Source organism: Condylostylus longicornis, unplaced genomic scaffold (genome assembly GCF_029603195.1).
Source record: "Condylostylus longicornis isolate FDR11 unplaced genomic scaffold, ASM2960319v2 ptg000074l, whole genome shotgun sequence".
In the NCBI taxonomy this organism is placed as follows: Eukaryota; Metazoa; Arthropoda; class Insecta; order Diptera; family Dolichopodidae; genus Condylostylus; species Condylostylus longicornis.
The window spans coordinates 1358739-1378616 of record NW_026578042.1 but is presented as its reverse complement, the minus strand read 5'-3'; the positions used below and the strand labels follow the sequence as shown (position 1 = coordinate 1378616).

The 19878-nt window shown below is 24.9% G+C and overlaps 1 protein-coding gene across 1 annotated transcript in view; it reads right to left on the bottom strand.

Moving 5' to 3' along the window:
- Positions 1-1268: 1268 nt before the first annotated feature.
- LOC129612506 (probable serine/threonine-protein kinase DDB_G0282963) overlaps positions 1269-19878 on the bottom strand; it is a 74483-nt gene continuing 55873 nt past the window's right edge. Inside the window, exon 11 of the mRNA XM_055526149.1 lies at positions 1269-1420. Within this exon, the coding sequence (XP_055382124.1) occupies positions 1417-1420 (4 nt within the window). The 3' untranslated portion in view covers positions 1269-1416. The remainder of the gene's footprint in view (positions 1421-19878) is intronic.

The window sequence follows — 19878 nt, the reverse complement described above, 5'->3', positions numbered from 1 at the left end:
GAACAACACTCAAACTCAATTTCGTACCAAAAATACCCAAAATTTGCAAGAAATCAAATATTCTTCTCACTATATACACCAGAGGGGAATTTTTGATCGAAAAGAGATACAAGAAATTTTTTTATTCTTGGCTTGTAAACAAAAAGAAAATTCCTCTTTTTTGTTTTTGCAATCATGAAAAATTTTTCTAAATTTTAACAACATTTCAATTTTTTTTTTCATACATACTTTTATCTGTGAAAAATTATTTCATCGTTATCCTTCTTGGGATAACAATGAAGACAAGACTAGCTATTTATTTCTTTAAAAAAAAAATCTCTGGAATTAAAGGGAAGAAAAGCCCTCAATCGTAAAGAAAATTTTTAATTCGGTTTGGAAGTTTATTTGGCTAAAAAAGATGAAGTTTTCCTTAAGTCTTAAGATGCGTTCCATATAGTTAATTCACCCCTAAGAATAAAATAATAAAAAATTATAGAAAGCAGCCAGCAAGCATACGAAAAAGAGAAATTGTAGAGAGTTTCTATTACCTTTTTTATTATTTTAATCTTTATGTGTTGCTATTGTTGTAGTTTTTTGTTATCTAGGTTGCATTTTAAATTCTATGAATGAACAAAAAAAAAAAAGAAGGCATTGTACTGGGTTATGTCACCGCCGTCTGTTGTCGTCCTGGGTGTATTTTTTTTTTGTTTATATCCAAAATATTTAAAACACTCCTGTCTAGTCTGCATTCATTTTAGTTTTTGGGATTGTTTTTTTTTGTTATACATTTTCTTTCAAATTTTTTTTTTGCATATGAAAAATATAAAAGTAAAAATTTTATTTATAATGATTTATGATTTTACTTTTGTAAATGACGGTAGAAATATTTTAGCCTAACAGGCAAAAGAAAATAGAAGGGAAATGCCCTTGCAATATTTCTTTTTAGTGGTTTTCCTTTTTGCATTTTCGAAAAAAATTTTATTAAAGTGAAAACACAAAATTTGTAAATAAATTGGGGGTTGAATTTGAGAATCGAAGTCTGACAATATGCTAATGACATTATGTTTTGTCTTTCTTTTCTTAATACCACTGATTAACATGTGATGAATAGCAACTAATTTGAAGGAAACAAAGTAATATTTTAAGGATAAGAATAAGAATTGACTTTGAAAAATACAATTTTTGTAAGTAGATAGAGAAAATGTTTTGTGAAAATGGTGAAGGAGATCTTTTGTTTTGGAAAATTAAGGAGAAAAATGAGAAATATTATTTTTATAAACTCTACAGTACAGAAATTTTATTAATCCTAAATTTTATTTGAATTCATAAAAAAATGTTCAGCAGGAAGGTCCTTTTTACATTTTAGCTAACTAAATTCTATTTGATAACTTACTGGCAAAATGGTTTCAATGATACCAAATAGTTTCTATATTGAGCTTACCTGAAATTAGAAAAAAAAATAATTTTTATTAATTATTAAGAAATTTATAAAATATTTTATTTATTATTAAATATTTAAAATAAGAAATTTTAAAATAAATATTTTGATTATTTAGCAAAACTGTATGAAATTATTAACTAGAACTAGAACTTCTAAGAAACACTAAGTAATTTATAAAAATTAATTAATGAAAAACATAAGCAATAGATTGCGGCTTTCAATTCATGCAAGTCTGTTTTATTTAATTACAAAAATATTTTAATATATGCACAATAATTTCTTTAATTTCCATAAAGCCAAAAAAGTTCTAGAAAATTTAAATAATCTGCATAAAATTATAACGAACCAACTTTAGAACGCAAAGTGATCAGGAGTCCGATTGAAATTTCGCTCAAACCCGGACTTTTTATCGAAAAATATGGCTCAATTTTAAAACAACGTGAAATTTTAACAATATTTTTAAAATTTATTCAGGTGAATTTATTATGTAAATATTTAAAAAAAATGTTATGTATAATGTTTATTTACAATTCTATGTTAATTCATGTTATGTGAAAAAAAAGGGCTTTGAGTAAATTCTTAACAACAATAATTGTAGCTTGTCGTGTTTTTTCGTGATCAAATTTTGACAAAATCTAAATTAAAATAACTGCTTTCCAACATTAGTACTAAAGTGTGTTGTCGTGCAATTTATTTTCGTTCCCAAATTTTTTGGCAAAAGTAAATTGTAAAACAAAAATCTAATGTATATGATATGATAACCTTGAAGTCGTATTTTTAGCGTTTAAATTTAACAACAGGTAAAATCATCGTTGACAGATGACATACATATATTTAGTTGTCAAAATATTTATCACATTTTTGAATTTTGAGTTTTCGCAGTGAATTCATGAGTGTAATCCCGATGCTTATTTTTCGAATTTTCGTATTGTTCCGTTGCACGGAACAACTGAAAAACGTGACAATTATGAACAGGACTGATCAAGTTCTGCGCGTCGGAGAACATTGAGTACTTATATATGTCCGACACTTATAGATATTGTTTTTAAGAAAAACCCTCTTGCTCAACTATAAATGAAAATGAAAACTTTTTTTATTTTTAGTTTTCCTTGATTCCATTCAATTCAAGTATACACGACTTACTTGCAAATAATTCGCAGATAAGCAGTTGGCTATAAAAATCCAACAGCAAAAAAGAGATTTTTTAATATTAAGTGGACAGCTGCTGTCGATGCAATTTTCTTATATTTTTCTTTCTTTTTATAAATAGTTTATATTTTTTTTTAAGCCGGTTAAAAAGAAAGGTGTTTAATCACATGAAGCGTAAAAACTCGGAAAGTAAAGCTCCAATCAATGATACTTTCCGGTTTTTTTTTCAATATTTTTTTTTCATTGATAAAATTTTCTTTAACATTTCAATATATGAAAATAATAAAGATTATCAATAGTTGAATTGAATGAATGGCTATATAAGTTTTTCATTTTATTGGAAATTCAATTTATTATCGTAATTCTACCAAGTAAAAATTATGTACGTTTTCATATATGTAAGTATGCATCTGGTTTGAAAACAGGAAAATTCACAATTTACATCAGGTTGAAAATTTCCATATTTTTGTTAGATTTTTATACTTATATTCCAATTCAACGTATACACGCAATGCGTATTGAAAAGGTTGACTTACTTTATAACAAGTGCTAAATTGCAATTTGAATGTGTACAAAGTATAAAAGACGAAAGTTATTATATAAATGTATGCTAAACATATGTTTGTATATGAAGCATAAAGTTAAAATATGTTAATATGGTGAATAATTGTTTAATTTACTTAAGCATTATTTACGAGAGTTGATTTATATGTAGTAATTTTAAGTAGCAATGCAAAATTTTAGAAAAATAAACTTAGTAATTAGCTCCTATAGTTTTCCCACTTTTTGATATGAGATATAGTATATTAGCACGAATATATTGGCAGTCGGCTACAATCCTTACAATTTGTATTTCTGTATTTAAGAAGTACAGCTTAGTTTTCGTGTTTATTTATTGATATACAATGACTTACAGCCATTAATTTTAACGGTATTTGATCTTGCTATCAAGAATCTCGGGTGAACTTTCCACCATATAGCAATATAACTTTGACAACGGAGCTGGCTTCCCTATATTCATATTCAAAAACTACCAAATATTAACTAATTATTTCACCTCATAAAGCAAAGTTTTAAACCTATTTAAAAAGAGCATGTACACTGGATTGTACCTAAATTTAACACTCGAGAAGATGAAGATCAAGTTTTGATTGCTGATATTGTAATTAATAAACATTTTCTTTACTTATAAAATATCGTCAACGATAATAAATGGCTTAACATTTTTAAAATAAATTTTGTCAAAATAAGTTCGAAATCTTTTAAATGCTTACTTGAATTTTCTAATATCACAATTGTTTAAAGTAAATTTTAAAATGTCTTTCATCTTCTAAAATCCTATAGAATACACCTCGTAAATTTGCATAATCCAAACATATATTAAGTATTTAGTACTTACTTATATATTATGTTTTTTAAAAGTGATAGTTGTTACTTTATAATAAAAGTTGTTTTGACTGTATAAATTTTTTTCATTATATATGATTTTCTTATTTATTTTTAATGATTACACATTTTATAAGAAAAAAAAAACAGAAAAACCAGATTTATACCAACTATAAATAACACTTAACATGTAGCAATAAAAAAAAATTGTAGCGTAGTTATAAAAACGATTAATTTAGCAGCTTAAATTTTTAACACACTTCTCTATATATTGCACATAAGTCAATGTGTTTGCATTTAAATATATGTGGAATTTAGTTGAGACTTTTGGCTCCTTCCTTGGAAAAACAAGAAAAAAATAAAACGCAGAAAGAAATATACAAAATTTTCCGGGATAATTTGATTTTTATCACTAATATTTTACCTACTTACTTATTTAAATTGCATAAAAAATACCCAGATACCTACTGTACCATAAAATTGAAACAAGTTTTAAAAGAAAAAGTTTTTAATTTTACAAAAATTTAAATTGTAATTCTATTGAATTTAAGTAAATATTATAAGAGTGTTATGATGGTGAATAAATTGTTATGTTGATGACTGCTGAATTCAAATGATTTCAAATTTTTATTGAACAACAAGTTGCGTTCCATTCACACTCACTTGCCATCACTAGTACTTATATTAAAAAGTGATTGTGAATTTTTTGCTAATCAAATAAATTCAAACATAAAAGTGAGATATCGAATGATTTTTTCGAATTACTGCAATATTTTTCGTAAAATTTCGAATTTTTTTGATAATCACAGAATTATTTCTTCTAATTATATGAACAAAATTACACTGATAAAAAAAATTATAGAAAATTATTGAAATTATTAAAATTATTAAAATTATTGTGAAAAATTAAATTTGTAATTTAGTTATAAGTATATAGAGAAATATGTAATCAATGGTTTATTGTTCAAGTTGGACAACAACCATACAATTTAAATTTTAATCTTCATATTTTATTGACTTTGTAACAAAAAAATGCACTGAAATTAAGAGGAAATTTTCAAGAAAATGGAAAATTTTTATCTGTTGGCAAAAAAATATCAAAAAAAAAATACAAAAATAATTTTGTCTTACAGCATAAATGGTTTTCTCATTACTTCAAGATTTAAAAATTGTATAAAAAAAAGAAGGTTAAAATCAGAAGAACAAAATCGGCAGCAGCAGCAGCACAAAACAGAAAAAAATTGATTTCATGAATTGAAAATTTTTCTAATTTTTATTAGGTCACAAAAAAGGTTTCTCGGTTGGGTCATTCAATTTAATATGTAGGTTGAGATTAAATTGTGAATTTTTTTTTCTTTTCTTTCTTTTTCCTTCAATGCAGACAATTATAGACAACGTGTTGTATACTCGCTAAGTAGTATAACTACTGCTCATACATGCATGTATGTAAGTATATATAAAACTGTAAAGGGAATAAACAATGTTTTGTCCTGATTTTCCTGAGTGAAAGAGAAAAAAATTAATATATAAAAAGTGAAAGAGAGATTTAATTTTTTTTTTTTTTTGAAAAGTAAGTGTACATTTATGAAAGAGAATGGTGAATTGTGATGCTAATGCAGTTATTGCTTGAATAAAAATTAAAAGTAACAATTTTGTGGAAAATTTTAAATTTCATTGAAAATAAAAAACAAGTTTAGAAATTTTTTTTTAGTATAAGGTCAGTAAGGTTGATCTAAGTAAAATGTTGAATAAATTAAAAAGCATCTTCTTGATTTTCTATTACAAATTGTGATATTAAAAATTTATATTTTTTATACAAGTTACGAAAATTAGGTCGATAAAGACAAATGGTTTGCAAGGCAGCATATTTCATTTTCATAATTTAAGTTAAAAATTTGATTTTAAGAGTGGAAATACAGTTAAATCACTAAAGAAATATTATGTTAATTGTGGAAGAGAATGTATAACAATTTTCCGCTGCCTTTGAACTTTTTTGGAAATTCGATGAAAATTAATAATTTTGAAATAATTAATTTTGGCCAAATATTTACAAGCGAAAAAAAATGCAAAAACATAAATACTTCGGAGTTGCCGTGTGTAGGAGAAAATTGAAAGAAAATTGATTTCAAAATAATGGCAAGTCTAAAAAGTTATTTTAATATTCGGACATTATTATATTGGATTATTTTTAGGTATAGGAAAAATGAGAGGCGAAATTTTTATTCCTGAGATATGGTTTCTATGTAATAAAGCTGTCAACGACTGACATTTTTAGGACAGTGTGTTAAAAGCCACTATAGCTTAACAATAACGAGAGGTAAGCTGAAATCTTTTTTTATTAGGAAAATAATTTTTTTAAGTACTTATAATAATTATCTTATAGTATGAATTTTTGCAAACCGGCAAAAAAAACCGAAAAATGAACGGACACAAGCGAATTTTTAAGAACATTTTGGTTTTTCAGTAATTCTAACTTTAAAATTATTCAACTCAATAATATTTCCAAAAAACTTAAAATTGTAAGGAATTTCTTTTAAATATATTAAAACTTTTATAGAAAAAATACTAAAAATAAAAAAAAAAAATAATTTCTTTTTGTAACAAACTTAAGTAAAAAAAAAACAGTATGTACAATCATAAATTTTTCAAAAAACTTTTAAAAATGACTATACTACAATAACAGTTGGTCTTGACATTTCCCTAAGAAAATTTTTTTTTTGCAAGCCATTCATATACTTAATCGTATTAGAGTTCATTTTAACTTAATAATGTACGGGTATGAGTTGGACCCTTTTTTTTTATAAAATAAAATCATTGACGGAAAACCCTTAAATTTCTTTATAACAATTTTGGCAGTATTCAAGAAATCAAGCATAAAATCAAAACCATTTTGATTTTAAAAAAAAAAGGGAAAATTTTCCAAATTTTTATTGCAAATACTAAAAGTTACCCCAAAAAATTGTTATTACAACAAACTATCAAAATATTAAATTAAGAATTTGTATTGAATTCATTTAGAGGGCATACCATTATGAAAAATGTCATTTCATTATTTTAGAATAATTTATCATTTGTGTTTCATTTTCATGTCATTTAAAAGATTTCGAAATCCCTAAATTGTAAGTTTGTAAATTTTATGTTGAAATTTCAAAAGTCATTGTTAATTAATAGTTTTAGATCTGGTGAATTTAGCAGTATAGCTTGATTGCTCCAATATTGATGAAGAAGAAATGTGGAGGTAGTAAATAAAAACATATTTAAGTAGAATAATAATGGTGGTAATGTAAAGTACTTAATAATTACATTTGATTTATTGAGATCATTTCGTTAATTTTAGCAGAACCATGGATTTTAAATGTTTGAATGACTAATATTTTCGATTGCTTTTAATTGTTAAAGTTTATCGATTTTATCAGTATAGAAAGTGTAACTACTTGCAAATAGATGGTGCAGCGATACTTAGAGTAACAATACCACAAAAATTTGTGACTCTCTTAACTTTAGATTTTGTATTAATTCTTAATATTTGATTAGATTTCAATAAATGTATATCAATTCAACGATTTTAATTTCAGAAATGCTTAACCAAATATCTAAATTTGATAATTCTATATAAATTGACTTGCCGCATTATATAAATGTGAAAACGGTTTATGACACCATGTGTCATTCTGCGTATTATTAGTTTTTCTTACTTTTTCCAACTGAACTTGGATTAAAGATCTCGAAGACTTTATAAAAATTATTATTTATCGAATCTTCAAGATGAAAATTTAATTAAAAATAAATGAAGATATATGAACTAATCAATTTGGCAGCACTGATCTCTTGTAAAAATATTATGTAAAATAATAATAATATTTCCGATATTTTTCCTCTTTATCACTATTTAATTAATCAAATATTATTCTTTAATCTACACAAAATAAAAGTCTATTAAAAAATGTTGGTCATTAAACTTTGAATTTACATTCACAACATTATACAAAAATAAGATAGACAAAAAGTTCAATGCACCTAAATTAAAAAAGAATGTAGGCCATCTATAGTTATGTAGAAATTCTTGGATGGAACATATGGTTTTGTTTCTCCGATAGCAAAGTACTATAATTGGGCTGTAAATATTTAAACACATCAAACATAAATGTCAATTTACACTATTTCATTTCTCTATAACTACATAGTTTTTTATTTTCTAATTTAATGTCTGACTTTTTCAATATTAAAAATTATTTTCTTTTTTATTCTCAATTAAATATTTAATTTAAATTTACAAGGATTCATTTTATGTTTTAATGTACAAGTATAGTGTTTGTGTTCCGATTACAAAAACAAAAAATATTAAAACAGGATTTTTTTATACTATCAGAATTGCATATTCATGAACTTAAATGAATATATTATTATCCTTTAAAAGATGAAAGAACACACATACATATATAACTAGAAAGCCTATGTATTAAACATAGATAAATTGTATACAAAAATCTAAAATAATTTGACAAACAAGAAAAAAATGAAGGAAAGATAAAAACATAGGATGAAAAAAAAAGACGGGATTTCCTATAAATTATTCATTTTCGAGTTTATTATCCTTATGTTTTTTATGTCCTTTTTCCATATAAGAATAACATAAAACGCATACATACGTAAATATTATAACAACACATATAAATCAATATAATGTAAAAATTCATTCACACGCATACACAAACATGTATGTTTCTGCTATACGTGCAGCTGTGGAAAATTTCCAAATTGAGTAAATTGAAAGAAAAAATTCCTTTCAATATTTTGTTGACTATATATGGTCATTCATTTACGGATAACACCAAAAACGGAAAGCAAAATATAATTTTCTGTGTTTTCTTGTGTTTGTGTAAGCAATAAATATAATAAGAGAAGAATATTTGAATAATATTTATTTTGCTTTCTCTCTTTCACTCTCTCTCTGTTTCTAAACGAAAAAAAAATATATAAAGAAATTCTAGTTCTCATTTTATTCATATGTTTTTCATGATTGCATGCAGCGCATATCTGTAAAAGATTTTCTGTGAAATAATGTCAAATTCAAAATATTATCCTAAAACATAACCTCAAAAAATTCAACCGGCATAATACTTAATTTGTTTTATTTTTTTATTATTTTTTATTAAATTTCTCTTTCTTTAATGTGCAGAAAATTTTTCTAATTAAAATTATTATTATACTTTCTAGATTTAACTTTATATAGGTACATTCTTTGCAGCTATTACATGGCAACATGTTTGAAAAATAAAAATAAATAGGAAAGTAGTGTTGAAAAGAGAGTTGAAAAATAATTACAATGTTGTCGTGCGAGTTCCCATTATTATTTAATTATTTAATTTCATATTATTTTTAGCTCTAGCTCCAGTTTAATGTTTATCGAAGATCTTAGTTCCTTTAGTCACATGTTGGTTTTCTTGAGAGAGTGTCTCTTTTGGTATCACTTGTAAGGTCAGAAGAGCAAAAAAAAATTTCTAAAGTGACACAATTTTTAAGAAGTGAGAAAATGTTGTCCACTTTAAATGTCAGAAAAGTGAAAAATTTTCTTTGTAACATGGGAAATATAGATTTATGCCATTTTTGACAATTACAGCCCGAAATTGAGTTTTTTGACATTTTGTGCCAAAAAATTAATGCTTGCCAAATTTATTACGTATAGCGACACTAAGAAAAACACTTATTCAAAAAGACATCAAATTCACAATTGACGACTCAACTACGCTATCCTTGAAAGACCATTATTTTTTAGGAGATTTATATTGCAGAAGAGTTTTTTTTTTGAAAATTTAGAGCATTTTTTCAAATTTTTCTCTCTTCCAATCGTATTTTTCTTGTTCTATTTCGTCTCTATTTGACATTGTATTGTAATTTTCGTGTTTAAATTCTAAGAACATTTTATAATTCCATTCAAATAAGAGTCGAAAATTCTTAAAAGTATGTGATAATCAAAACACTGCAGTACCAAGTTTATCTGCATGTGTGTGTGAATGAATGAATATAAAATTATTGTAAAAAAAATATTTTACACAAATCACATGATTTTCAACAGACTCGGAAATATTTTCTTTCATTTATTGTTGTGCAGGATTTGAACACAAAAGGGAGAAATGTAAAAATACAAAAAAAAAAAATACTTGATTTTCTTTTATAACTTTTGTATTTGTAGCACCTTATTTATTTTTATTATGCTGTTAGTATATTAAGTCTGTTGAATATCTCGAGTCTTCCTACATACATATGTATGTACGTATGTAAATTGTGTGTATATTCAAAAATATTTTTATTTTTATATTTTAAATTGCGGCTTTATGTGTGTTTATGTTTCTGTTGTTATTATTCTGTTGCTAAGATTTGTCAGACAAAAATATTACCATGACGCGACGACTATGGGTCGATAAAATTACGTGTAAAAGGATAACAAACAGACAAGCAATAAATTGAAAAATAAAAAATAAACTGCAAGGAAAACAATTCTTTTTCATTTAATTTTTTCGATATTTTGCGAGATGTGAGTATTTGGGTAATTTTTTTTTCTTTTATACCTACTTGTTTGTTGTTTGATTAAATGAAATTTTATTTAGAAAAGGAAGAAAAGACGAATTTATCCTTGCAAGTTTTAGATTTATTATTATTGCCGGTACAATGTTATGTAAATTTACATGAAAGGAATTTGGAATTTCCAACTTTTCTATGAAAAAAAAAGAAAAATTTATTTCTTGCTTTACGAGAACATTTACATACATACGTACATAAACATAGTTGAATAATATTGTGTAACTCTGGTTTGTTGCTACAAAACTGAGTAATGTGTAAGGATATTGAAAAATTGTATAAAGGATAATAATTTTAATTAAATGATGGTAATAATTTGATCATTTAAAAGATTGTGATTTTTAACGATTATCAATAAACATCAAAAATTTCACTAAGTAAATTCTATACCTACGTATTAAATAATTCTTAAATTTTAGGAGACGTTCCGACTGTGATATTGAATAAAATCATATAATGGTGCTTGTGATATTAATTGGGAAATTTTAAAATTATTGATTTTAGTACGATTTTCATGAGGATTTAATATATAGACTTAAATTTGTGCTTATCCTCCGAGGCCTTCATAAATTTTACAGAAAACTGAAAATTAAACAAACCGTCAGCAAACACATTTTCTGAATTGAAATCAAAAACTGAATTTAAGGAAGATTCAATGGTTATTTTCAATAAAATGACTGACACTTTAGTTTGAGCAGAGGAAGTAACATTTGATGACAACTTATATATTTTCTTAGACATTATCATTGGCCACACGTAAATCCCTCCACAGGTAAGCGGACTCACCCTATACACACAATACAAAGAGTTTATACTTAAATTACTTAAATAATAAACAAACCAATGTAATTTTCGAAGCGTTAAATTTGAAGGCATAAGTATCCAAAAAAAAAAAATGCAACATCTTGAACTCAAACGTGTTTCTTTCTAATGAAATTCATTCATGCTTACCACTCTCATCATCGCACATTCTTATTTCTACAAATAACTGCTTATTAATAAAGACCCATACACTTATACTAAGACCTCACAAATTTATCAAATAATTATTACTTGTCCTTTACCGCATGAAAATGTTTACAGAACATTTTAATAAAAAAAAAACCAAACCCAACCAACAGCCAATATTCTAATTTTAATTATTACTTAGCAATCATTTTTGTTTTGTAATTATTTTTTAAGGATAATAGGTTTTGTTTTTTTTTTTTAATTATATACATTTCTTAAATTACCTGAAGACATACAAGGACTTGAATCATTACTTTTTTTAATATAACTAAAATGTCCCTTCATTTTTTGTTAAAAAAATTATTTAAATAATAAAAAAACTCATTTTGGAATGGGTTTGATTACTCATTCAAAACGTGTGTATTGTGCATGGTGATTGAAATGTTAAGGAATGAGTTAGAGTAAGTAACTCGGCAGCGCTATCGGTCGGTCTCGTCACATACAATTTTAAGGATAAAACAAAAAAATTCACGTTTCACATCTTTTATGTGAAGAGGAGTAGAAGGGACGTAATTAGTATTTTTTGTTTAGTTCCTGTTCATTTCATCATTTTATTTACTTTTTTATTATTAAAAATAAAAAAAAAAAAACAGAAACAAAAATGAATTTTTTATTTATTTATTTTATTTTTTTTTTAATTATTTTTCTCCCTTGTCGTTTAATGTTTTCTTTATTATTTAAATTTCGGTTTTTTGCATTCGTCAATTTTAAGTGCATTGTAAATTTTTTTCTATTATTTTTTGATCCTTTCAACAATTTTTCTTTCATCATTTTGTTGATGTTCAAGTTTTTTTCTTGTTTTTATTTGGGACATGAAACGGAATTGGATATTTTTTCCAACAATATTTTTTAAATGAAAATATAGACGCTCCAATATTTAAAAAAAAGGAATAGGAGGAAAAATTTGAATTTTTGAAAAGAAGAGAGGGACAGGAAGACTTGTTAGAGAAATATTTGGTGTACAATTGATGGTGGTCGAATGGTTACCACCATATTCACAACACAATTCCAAAATATTTGTAAATTTAAGTATAAAAAGGCAAGTTTGTTGAGTAGAGGCAAGCAACGATATGGTAAATGATGATATGCATAAGGATTAGAAAATGAAGTAGGTATGAATGAAGGTGAATTGGAAAATATTCTGAAAATCCATAAAAAAAGTAGGAGTAGAAAGAAGAAAAATGTTGGAATGAAAATAAAATTTTTGACTGAATTTTTTTTTTGGAATGATTTTACTTTTTCTATGTGGGGTTATTTGGGGTTAGTGCACTCATTTTTTTTATTTTGGCTTATATGAGTTTGTGTATACCAACTACCAAATTTTTCCTTGTGTTTTGCTCTTTATTTTTGATTTGGAATTTCAGGCTTTTGGAATTTTTTGTGTCTGAAATTGAAAGTTTATTTATTTTTTCGATTGTTTTTCTCTCTCTATATGTTTTTGTATTTGTTTTATTTATTTTTCGAATATCATGTTTCCTAGTTTCCTGTTTCTCTATATAATTTTTCAACGATATATTTTTTTTTTTATAATTCCGGTGTTTTTTAATATTTGCTTTGATTTTTTTTTTTTGTTTTGCTATTAAGGAATGAGATAATAATGAAATTTCCTTTTGTTTTTACTAGTGCTTCCTTTCATTTTTTGGTTTGGTTTGATTTGATTTGAATTATGGAGGAGGATGAGGAGCAGGAGGAGAAGGAGATTAATCGCTTTTTATAGTTTAAGTTCTGAATACAAAAAATTTTCATTTCAGAAATGTTATTTTATTGTAGATTTAAGTACTAAGAAATCTTAAAACAGAACAAAATCATTATGCAAATTATTTTCATTTTTTTTCGTTTTAGGGGGAGCGCTAAGAACATATTTTATTACACATACCAATCAAACATGCACCAAAATAAGTTAAAGTATACTGGGAAAAATGCACTGGAAAAAATTCGAATATGAAAAAATTGAAAAATGTGCTTAAGTTGAAATTTTTGCTCAAAAGTAAGTAAGTAAGGAAAATAAAAAAAAACAAAAACATTAAAGAATATGGTGTGCTTTATTTTTTAGAACCTTTAAAGAATCCCTTGAGACTAGATGAAATGGATGATGATGAGATAAAGAAGAAAAATATTGTATAAAGGATTTTCGTTGTTTTCATTTTTATTTGGTTTTTTTATTTCTATTTTGTTTTGTTTTTTTTTTGGGTGTGGTTGTTTAAATTTTTACTTGCTTTTCGTTTACTTTAATATTTTATTTAAGATTATAAAAAAAGGATAACATTGACAAGGATTTAAAGCACAAATTTTTTTTAGGAAATAAAATGAATATTTGAATGCAATTTATTTAATTGAATGATTATTTCAACTTTTTAGGTTTGAAAATCCAAAAAACTGGGAAAAGATTTTGGATAAAAGTTAATTTTATAGTTGAAAGCATAAATATTGGCTAAATAAATTTTTTATTTAGTACCATGGTATTATTTAAATTCAATTACTTTAATTAATTTGAAGAAAGTAAGTATTTGGAAAGAGAAAAAAATCTTTAAGCTTCCCTACTGTGGAGAATGATATGTTGAATAATAAAATTCAAAATGTTTTAATGTCAAACGTCAACTGTCAAAAGGTAATTGTCAAATGTCAACTACGAAAAACTATCTGTAAACTGTCATCTGTCAAATTTCAACTGTCAGCTGTCAAATGGCAACTGTCAGCCGTTAACTGTCACGTGTCAGCTAGCAACTGTCACCTGTCAAATGTTCCATTTTGAAATTGGTTGATTATTTCTCTTAATATGCGGAAAAATGTAAAATCTATCCGAAAAAAGTTCTAATTCTCGAGGTCTGACATATTTAAAAAGTTGGTTAATCCGTGACATAGTCCAAACAAATTCACAATAGTTTATTCGCGCCCCTCTACTATGGAGAAGTGCGTTTCCACCGAAAACTCGACATCCGAAATTTGGTGTCATCACATATACTCCCTTATTTATTGCAATTCGGTCAGTATAAATTGTACATACACCGAAAACAAAAGTATACACACTGTTTAATACCCAATAAACCCGAATTTCATCACACCCAATGAATACAATTCTTAAAATTATATTTTATTCAAATGCATATTTTTTTAAATATTTTGTTTATACATGCTTATCGACCTACATGCTTTTTGAAATAAGTAGCAAAACACAATTTACTAAACTCACAAAATAATAATATTATTTTTAATAACACTACTTAAGCCAGTTTATTTGTAGAAAGAAAATAAAAATGTTATTCTATCTGATTTAAAATGGTATTAGAAATCGTAAAAAAAAATGCTTAAATTTTCTTCTCTCTTGAATATATTAAGACTGTTTAAGGGAGACAAAATGTTTTATATTTGGCTTTAAAGAATAAAAGAATTATGAAAATTTTAATATTTAAGCATTACATGACTTAATTTGGAAAATGTTTTTTTTTTGTGTTCGCCTTCCTCTACAAAAATGTACAAAATAAATTTATGATCACATGATTTCTTAAAAATATAGAAATTAAGGGAGGTATGATGGATTTTAATTTATATTTTTGATATAAGTAATTTAATTCATTCAGTTAGTAATTAAGTAAATTCAATAAGTAATTGAGTAGTGAATTAAATAAGTACATCCCTTTGAGCTCAATGTAGTTATAGTTGTACACATTTTATGTAAGACTGTGAAATGGGCTAAGGAAGTATGTATATGTATATGCCGCCGCTCTTATGGGGTAAAACTTTGAAATGTCATTTAAAATTTTGGAGAATTTTATTGTAATCGACTTTGTTTTATACTCGATTTCGACCGAAAATAGCTTCTGTGTTCCTGTTTAAGGTAACCAAACAGGTAATTAACAATATAACCCTATAACAAAATGAATTACAACACTACTTGCACAAAACGTGCATAACACTATTATTATTATACATGTATGCACTTATTGAATGCAGAAATCAATTTGAAATACGATATTTTATACTTAGTTGATTAAAAAGGGTTTTACCGCTATGTATACTCTCTTTATTCTACAATGTAAACTTCAAAATAAATTAAAAAAGAAGAAGAAGTTAAATGGAATCATCAATGAATCGGATATATTTGGAAAAGGGTAATTAAAATTCATTAATGAAAAAATATTCTTTTTCATTTTCTCTTATACATGAAATTTTAATCGGATTAGAATCGATATACAACCGATAATGCACGAACATTCGGCAAAATATATAAACAAAACTGGAAAATGTCAAAATTTTTTGAAATTAATACTCTGATACACATATTCATACACCTACTTCTTTGAAGGAAAATTAAGAAGTAAAAATGTCAAAAAAAAATATAATAATTTATGTGCTTTATTCTCTTGTACAAATTTTTTGGAGAAAATTTTACGATTCTGTTAACTTGAGGGTTGAAAAGATATTTTCTAAAATTTAAAATTAAACCCTTTAGGCAATTTTTCAGAATTTGGAAAATATAAATAAAAAATTGAGTTTTTTTTCATATTTTCCCTTAAAAGAAAAAAAAACATCAGCCACCACGCTTATGATTACGTGAAGACATCAGTAACTTGAACTTTTTTTCTTCCTACTAGAATAATCGTTTTTTTAATTTTAAATCAAGGATTAAGTAAATGTTAAACAAAAACATAATATTAAAAATATTTCATATTATGAATGCTTAAATAATTACGAAAGACAAATATTTTGTTTTGTTTACACATAAGAAGTATACATAATTTGAAGCCAGCTGGTATTCTTCATAATTTTTGAGTAAACATACAATTGGCGTGTCTACGTGTATGTATACAAATTTAAGTACTAATAAATCTGCATTTTATTAAAATTTATTTTTAAATTATTTTGTAACTTAATCCTAAATACTGGGGATTTTGAAGTTTTGGTTTCAAAATTTTACCCTTATTTTCAAAATATTTCGTTATTTTATTTTAAATTTCTATAACAACTTATTATTTATTTTTATTTTAGGTAACGAGGAGTTGACATAAGCCTTGAATAGCATTGAATTACACACTACACACACTAATTCATATTACTTAAGAGACAACTATATTTTTTCTATATATGAAAATGGTAGTGAGATCATGTGCAGAAATCAGTGAAAAAAAAAACAAATGAATTGACACTTGAAGAGAGTAATTTGACAATTATTGTTTTTTGTTTTTTTTCATTTACCAGCAAAAATTTTTTGAGACTAACGCAATTATTTATTAATTTTTAATATTTTCAATTAATTTTTGTTGTTTACTAATTTCTTACTTTTTAAATTCATAAAAATTAAATTATCACCTATTTACGTCAGAAAGAATATAATTTGACAGTTCGTATTACCCAGTGACATAAGAAATGTAAAAGGGAAATCTATTCAAATTCAAATTGAGTTTAACTATTTTTTAAGTGTCACAATATTCTTTTGTATTATAATCTCTATTCAGACCTTCACTTTGTTTATTTTACAAGTGAATCTAAAAAAAAAAATTCTAAATATGTAAGTGCACACCGGAAACGCAATATTTTAAATAATTTTATTTTTAAATTTAATGTTACCAAACATGTCTAATACTTTCCTAAAATATGCAAAATAATATTGAATATAGAAAATTTTTGTTAGATACGAGTACAAAATAAATTTAAAGAAAACAAAATATATCAAGGTTTTCATTAATAATATGTGCACACACATATAATTTGTGAGTTTGTGTATACAAACACAAAAACTTTAAAGATCAAACAAAATACATTTTGGGTCATTAATTTTTGGGTTTTATTGACTCAAGTGTCATAAGCAAAATTGAATAAATATACTAGAAAGTACACAATATTTTTTTCTATTAAAAAAAAGCCAAGAACAAAATCTATTTTAGAATATTTAAAGTGGATAAAAAAAATAAGTTGATTTATACATGTGAAATATTATTTAATTTAATTTAATTTAGGAGGAGAGCTAAGAGATCTATTACTTGAATGAATGTTTAGAGCAAGAGAGAGAATTTTGATACTTAACTAATTTAGTTTAAGTACGCGATAAAATGATTCTAAACTAAGTATAAATAAAGAGTTTTATGAGTAGATCTTTTCAAATCAGAAAATTTTTATATTATCATCTTGAATCACATAAAAAGAAAGTAATTTAACAGATTAATTAATAAGCTACTGAGAAATGCAATAACATTACACGCAGATTTAAGTATGTAATTGACTTATTTTTTTGTCGAGAGTCAAGGTCATCATTTTAAAATTAATTAATTTTTATGTAAATAGAATTTCATATTGATAGTAAGTAACTATATATATTTAAGAGTTAAATATGAGTACATAAATGAGTCAAAAATTAAACTACTAATATGATAAAATTATATAAGAGAACGCTAAGTAAGCAAATGGAAATAAATTTTATTTAAAAAAAAATTCAGACTTCTTAGAGTTCGAATAAGTAAAATTTAGCTTTTGTACTACACATTGTTCTTTTGCACCTCATCATATTTTCCGTCAAATTTTTATCAAAGTTAGTTAATCAAATATATTAGTCCCCTAAACCGAATTCGTTTAAAATTAAATCAGGCGGCTGATAGAAAAAATTACTTTAGTGTCGGTTATTAATTTTGTTTCGATTAATACTCAGTGTCGGTTAACACTCAATGTCACTTAATACTCATAATAAAAAGTGTTAATATTCGGATAGACATGTTTCGATATATAAACAAAAATTTTCGAAAACTACTTATCGCATAACATACCATGTGTTTCGCATATACAAATAAATTTTTTAATTAAACGCTCAAAATTCTGACAAGAAAATCTAAATAATTTTATGATTATCTTGTGATTTTCCATTGTAAAATATTTATTTGGTTTATTTAAATTTTATTTTTGAACTCATATTTTTTATATCTTTTATTAAAACTTATACCTAACAGTAAATTAACATGCCTACATATTCGTCACATAGTTCAATTAAATAATATTACCATTCTTTTATTTTAGTAAACATTTAGCTACTTCTTGCCTTTATAAAAATCAATTTATCTCTTAAATTTTTAACAAACAAACTAACAAATTTAAAAGTATTCCTCAATAACTTTGGAAAATCAGTAGCGCCCACCTATTTGTTCTCAAATATATACACAATACAAAATCGTTCCCATGAATAGGAAATGCAAAGAAAAAGAAATATTTAAAAATTTTCATGGATGCACATGAATTTTAATGGTATTGAAGTTAATGCTTTTCTATAATATTGTGGGGCATCTTCTTCTTTGTGTCACATTTAAATTTTGGGCATATTTATTATTGTATTTTAAAAGAATTATTTATTTTTGATTCATCAGACGACATCATAAAACCATTGTCTATTCTTAAAATCTAGCGACAATAAAAATAAAAGAGTAGGCAAACTTTTCGTCATTATTTTAAAAACTTTAAGTTTTTTTCTACATCTCTTAAAATATTAAAAATTTTTCCCTTTGTTGTTTAAGAAAAATGTGTTTTTTTTTTTATTTTTGTCTTAAGTAAAAAAGTTGTAAATCATTTAATTTTTTTTTTTAAATTTTTCTTAAATTTTGTAAAATTTGGTTACGAGTTTAATGTGATTGTACGATTCTTTTGAAGTTTTACCGTCATTTTATTGAATTTAATAAATTTCGGGTTTTTTTAAAAATGTTTTTAGTTAAATTTTGATTTGGGTTCAAATTTATCATATTTTATGAAAATTTACAGTTATAACACTGAGAGAAAAAGAGAGGATGGTAAATCAATTTTTGTAAAATCAGTAATCTTATCAGTAAAAAAAATATTTTGTTAAGTGTTGCCAATGTTCAAAAATAACTAGAATGGGAGAAAATGAAATTTTGAATATGAATTCAATAAATATTAATTTGTTGCAATGCAAAAGAGTCCTACTCTTGTGGCTCAGTATAATGTGAACGGTTGAGTAACTCTCTTTGTACCGTAGGCGACAGTGGTACAATACTTAAGTAGTAAACAACAATTACATATATACGTTTTATAGAAGTTGCAAAAAAAAAAGTGTCAAAAATATTGCCGGTAAATAAAACACACAATAGGAAAACCGTAGATAAACAGTTATAAGTAAAATAACATAAAAAAAAAGAAAACAATATCTGTCAAATTAGTGGATTCATATACTAGTTGTCATTTATGATTATCGCTACGATTGCATTCGTAAATTGCATTTATGTAGAAAATTGTTAAAATTATTAATAATGTGTTTGCACTGACATACCATTAGCACTTGTTGCACCTTCTAGTCACGTAGAGTATTTTGAACAAACTCTTTAAAGGGTTAGGATTCAAGAAGG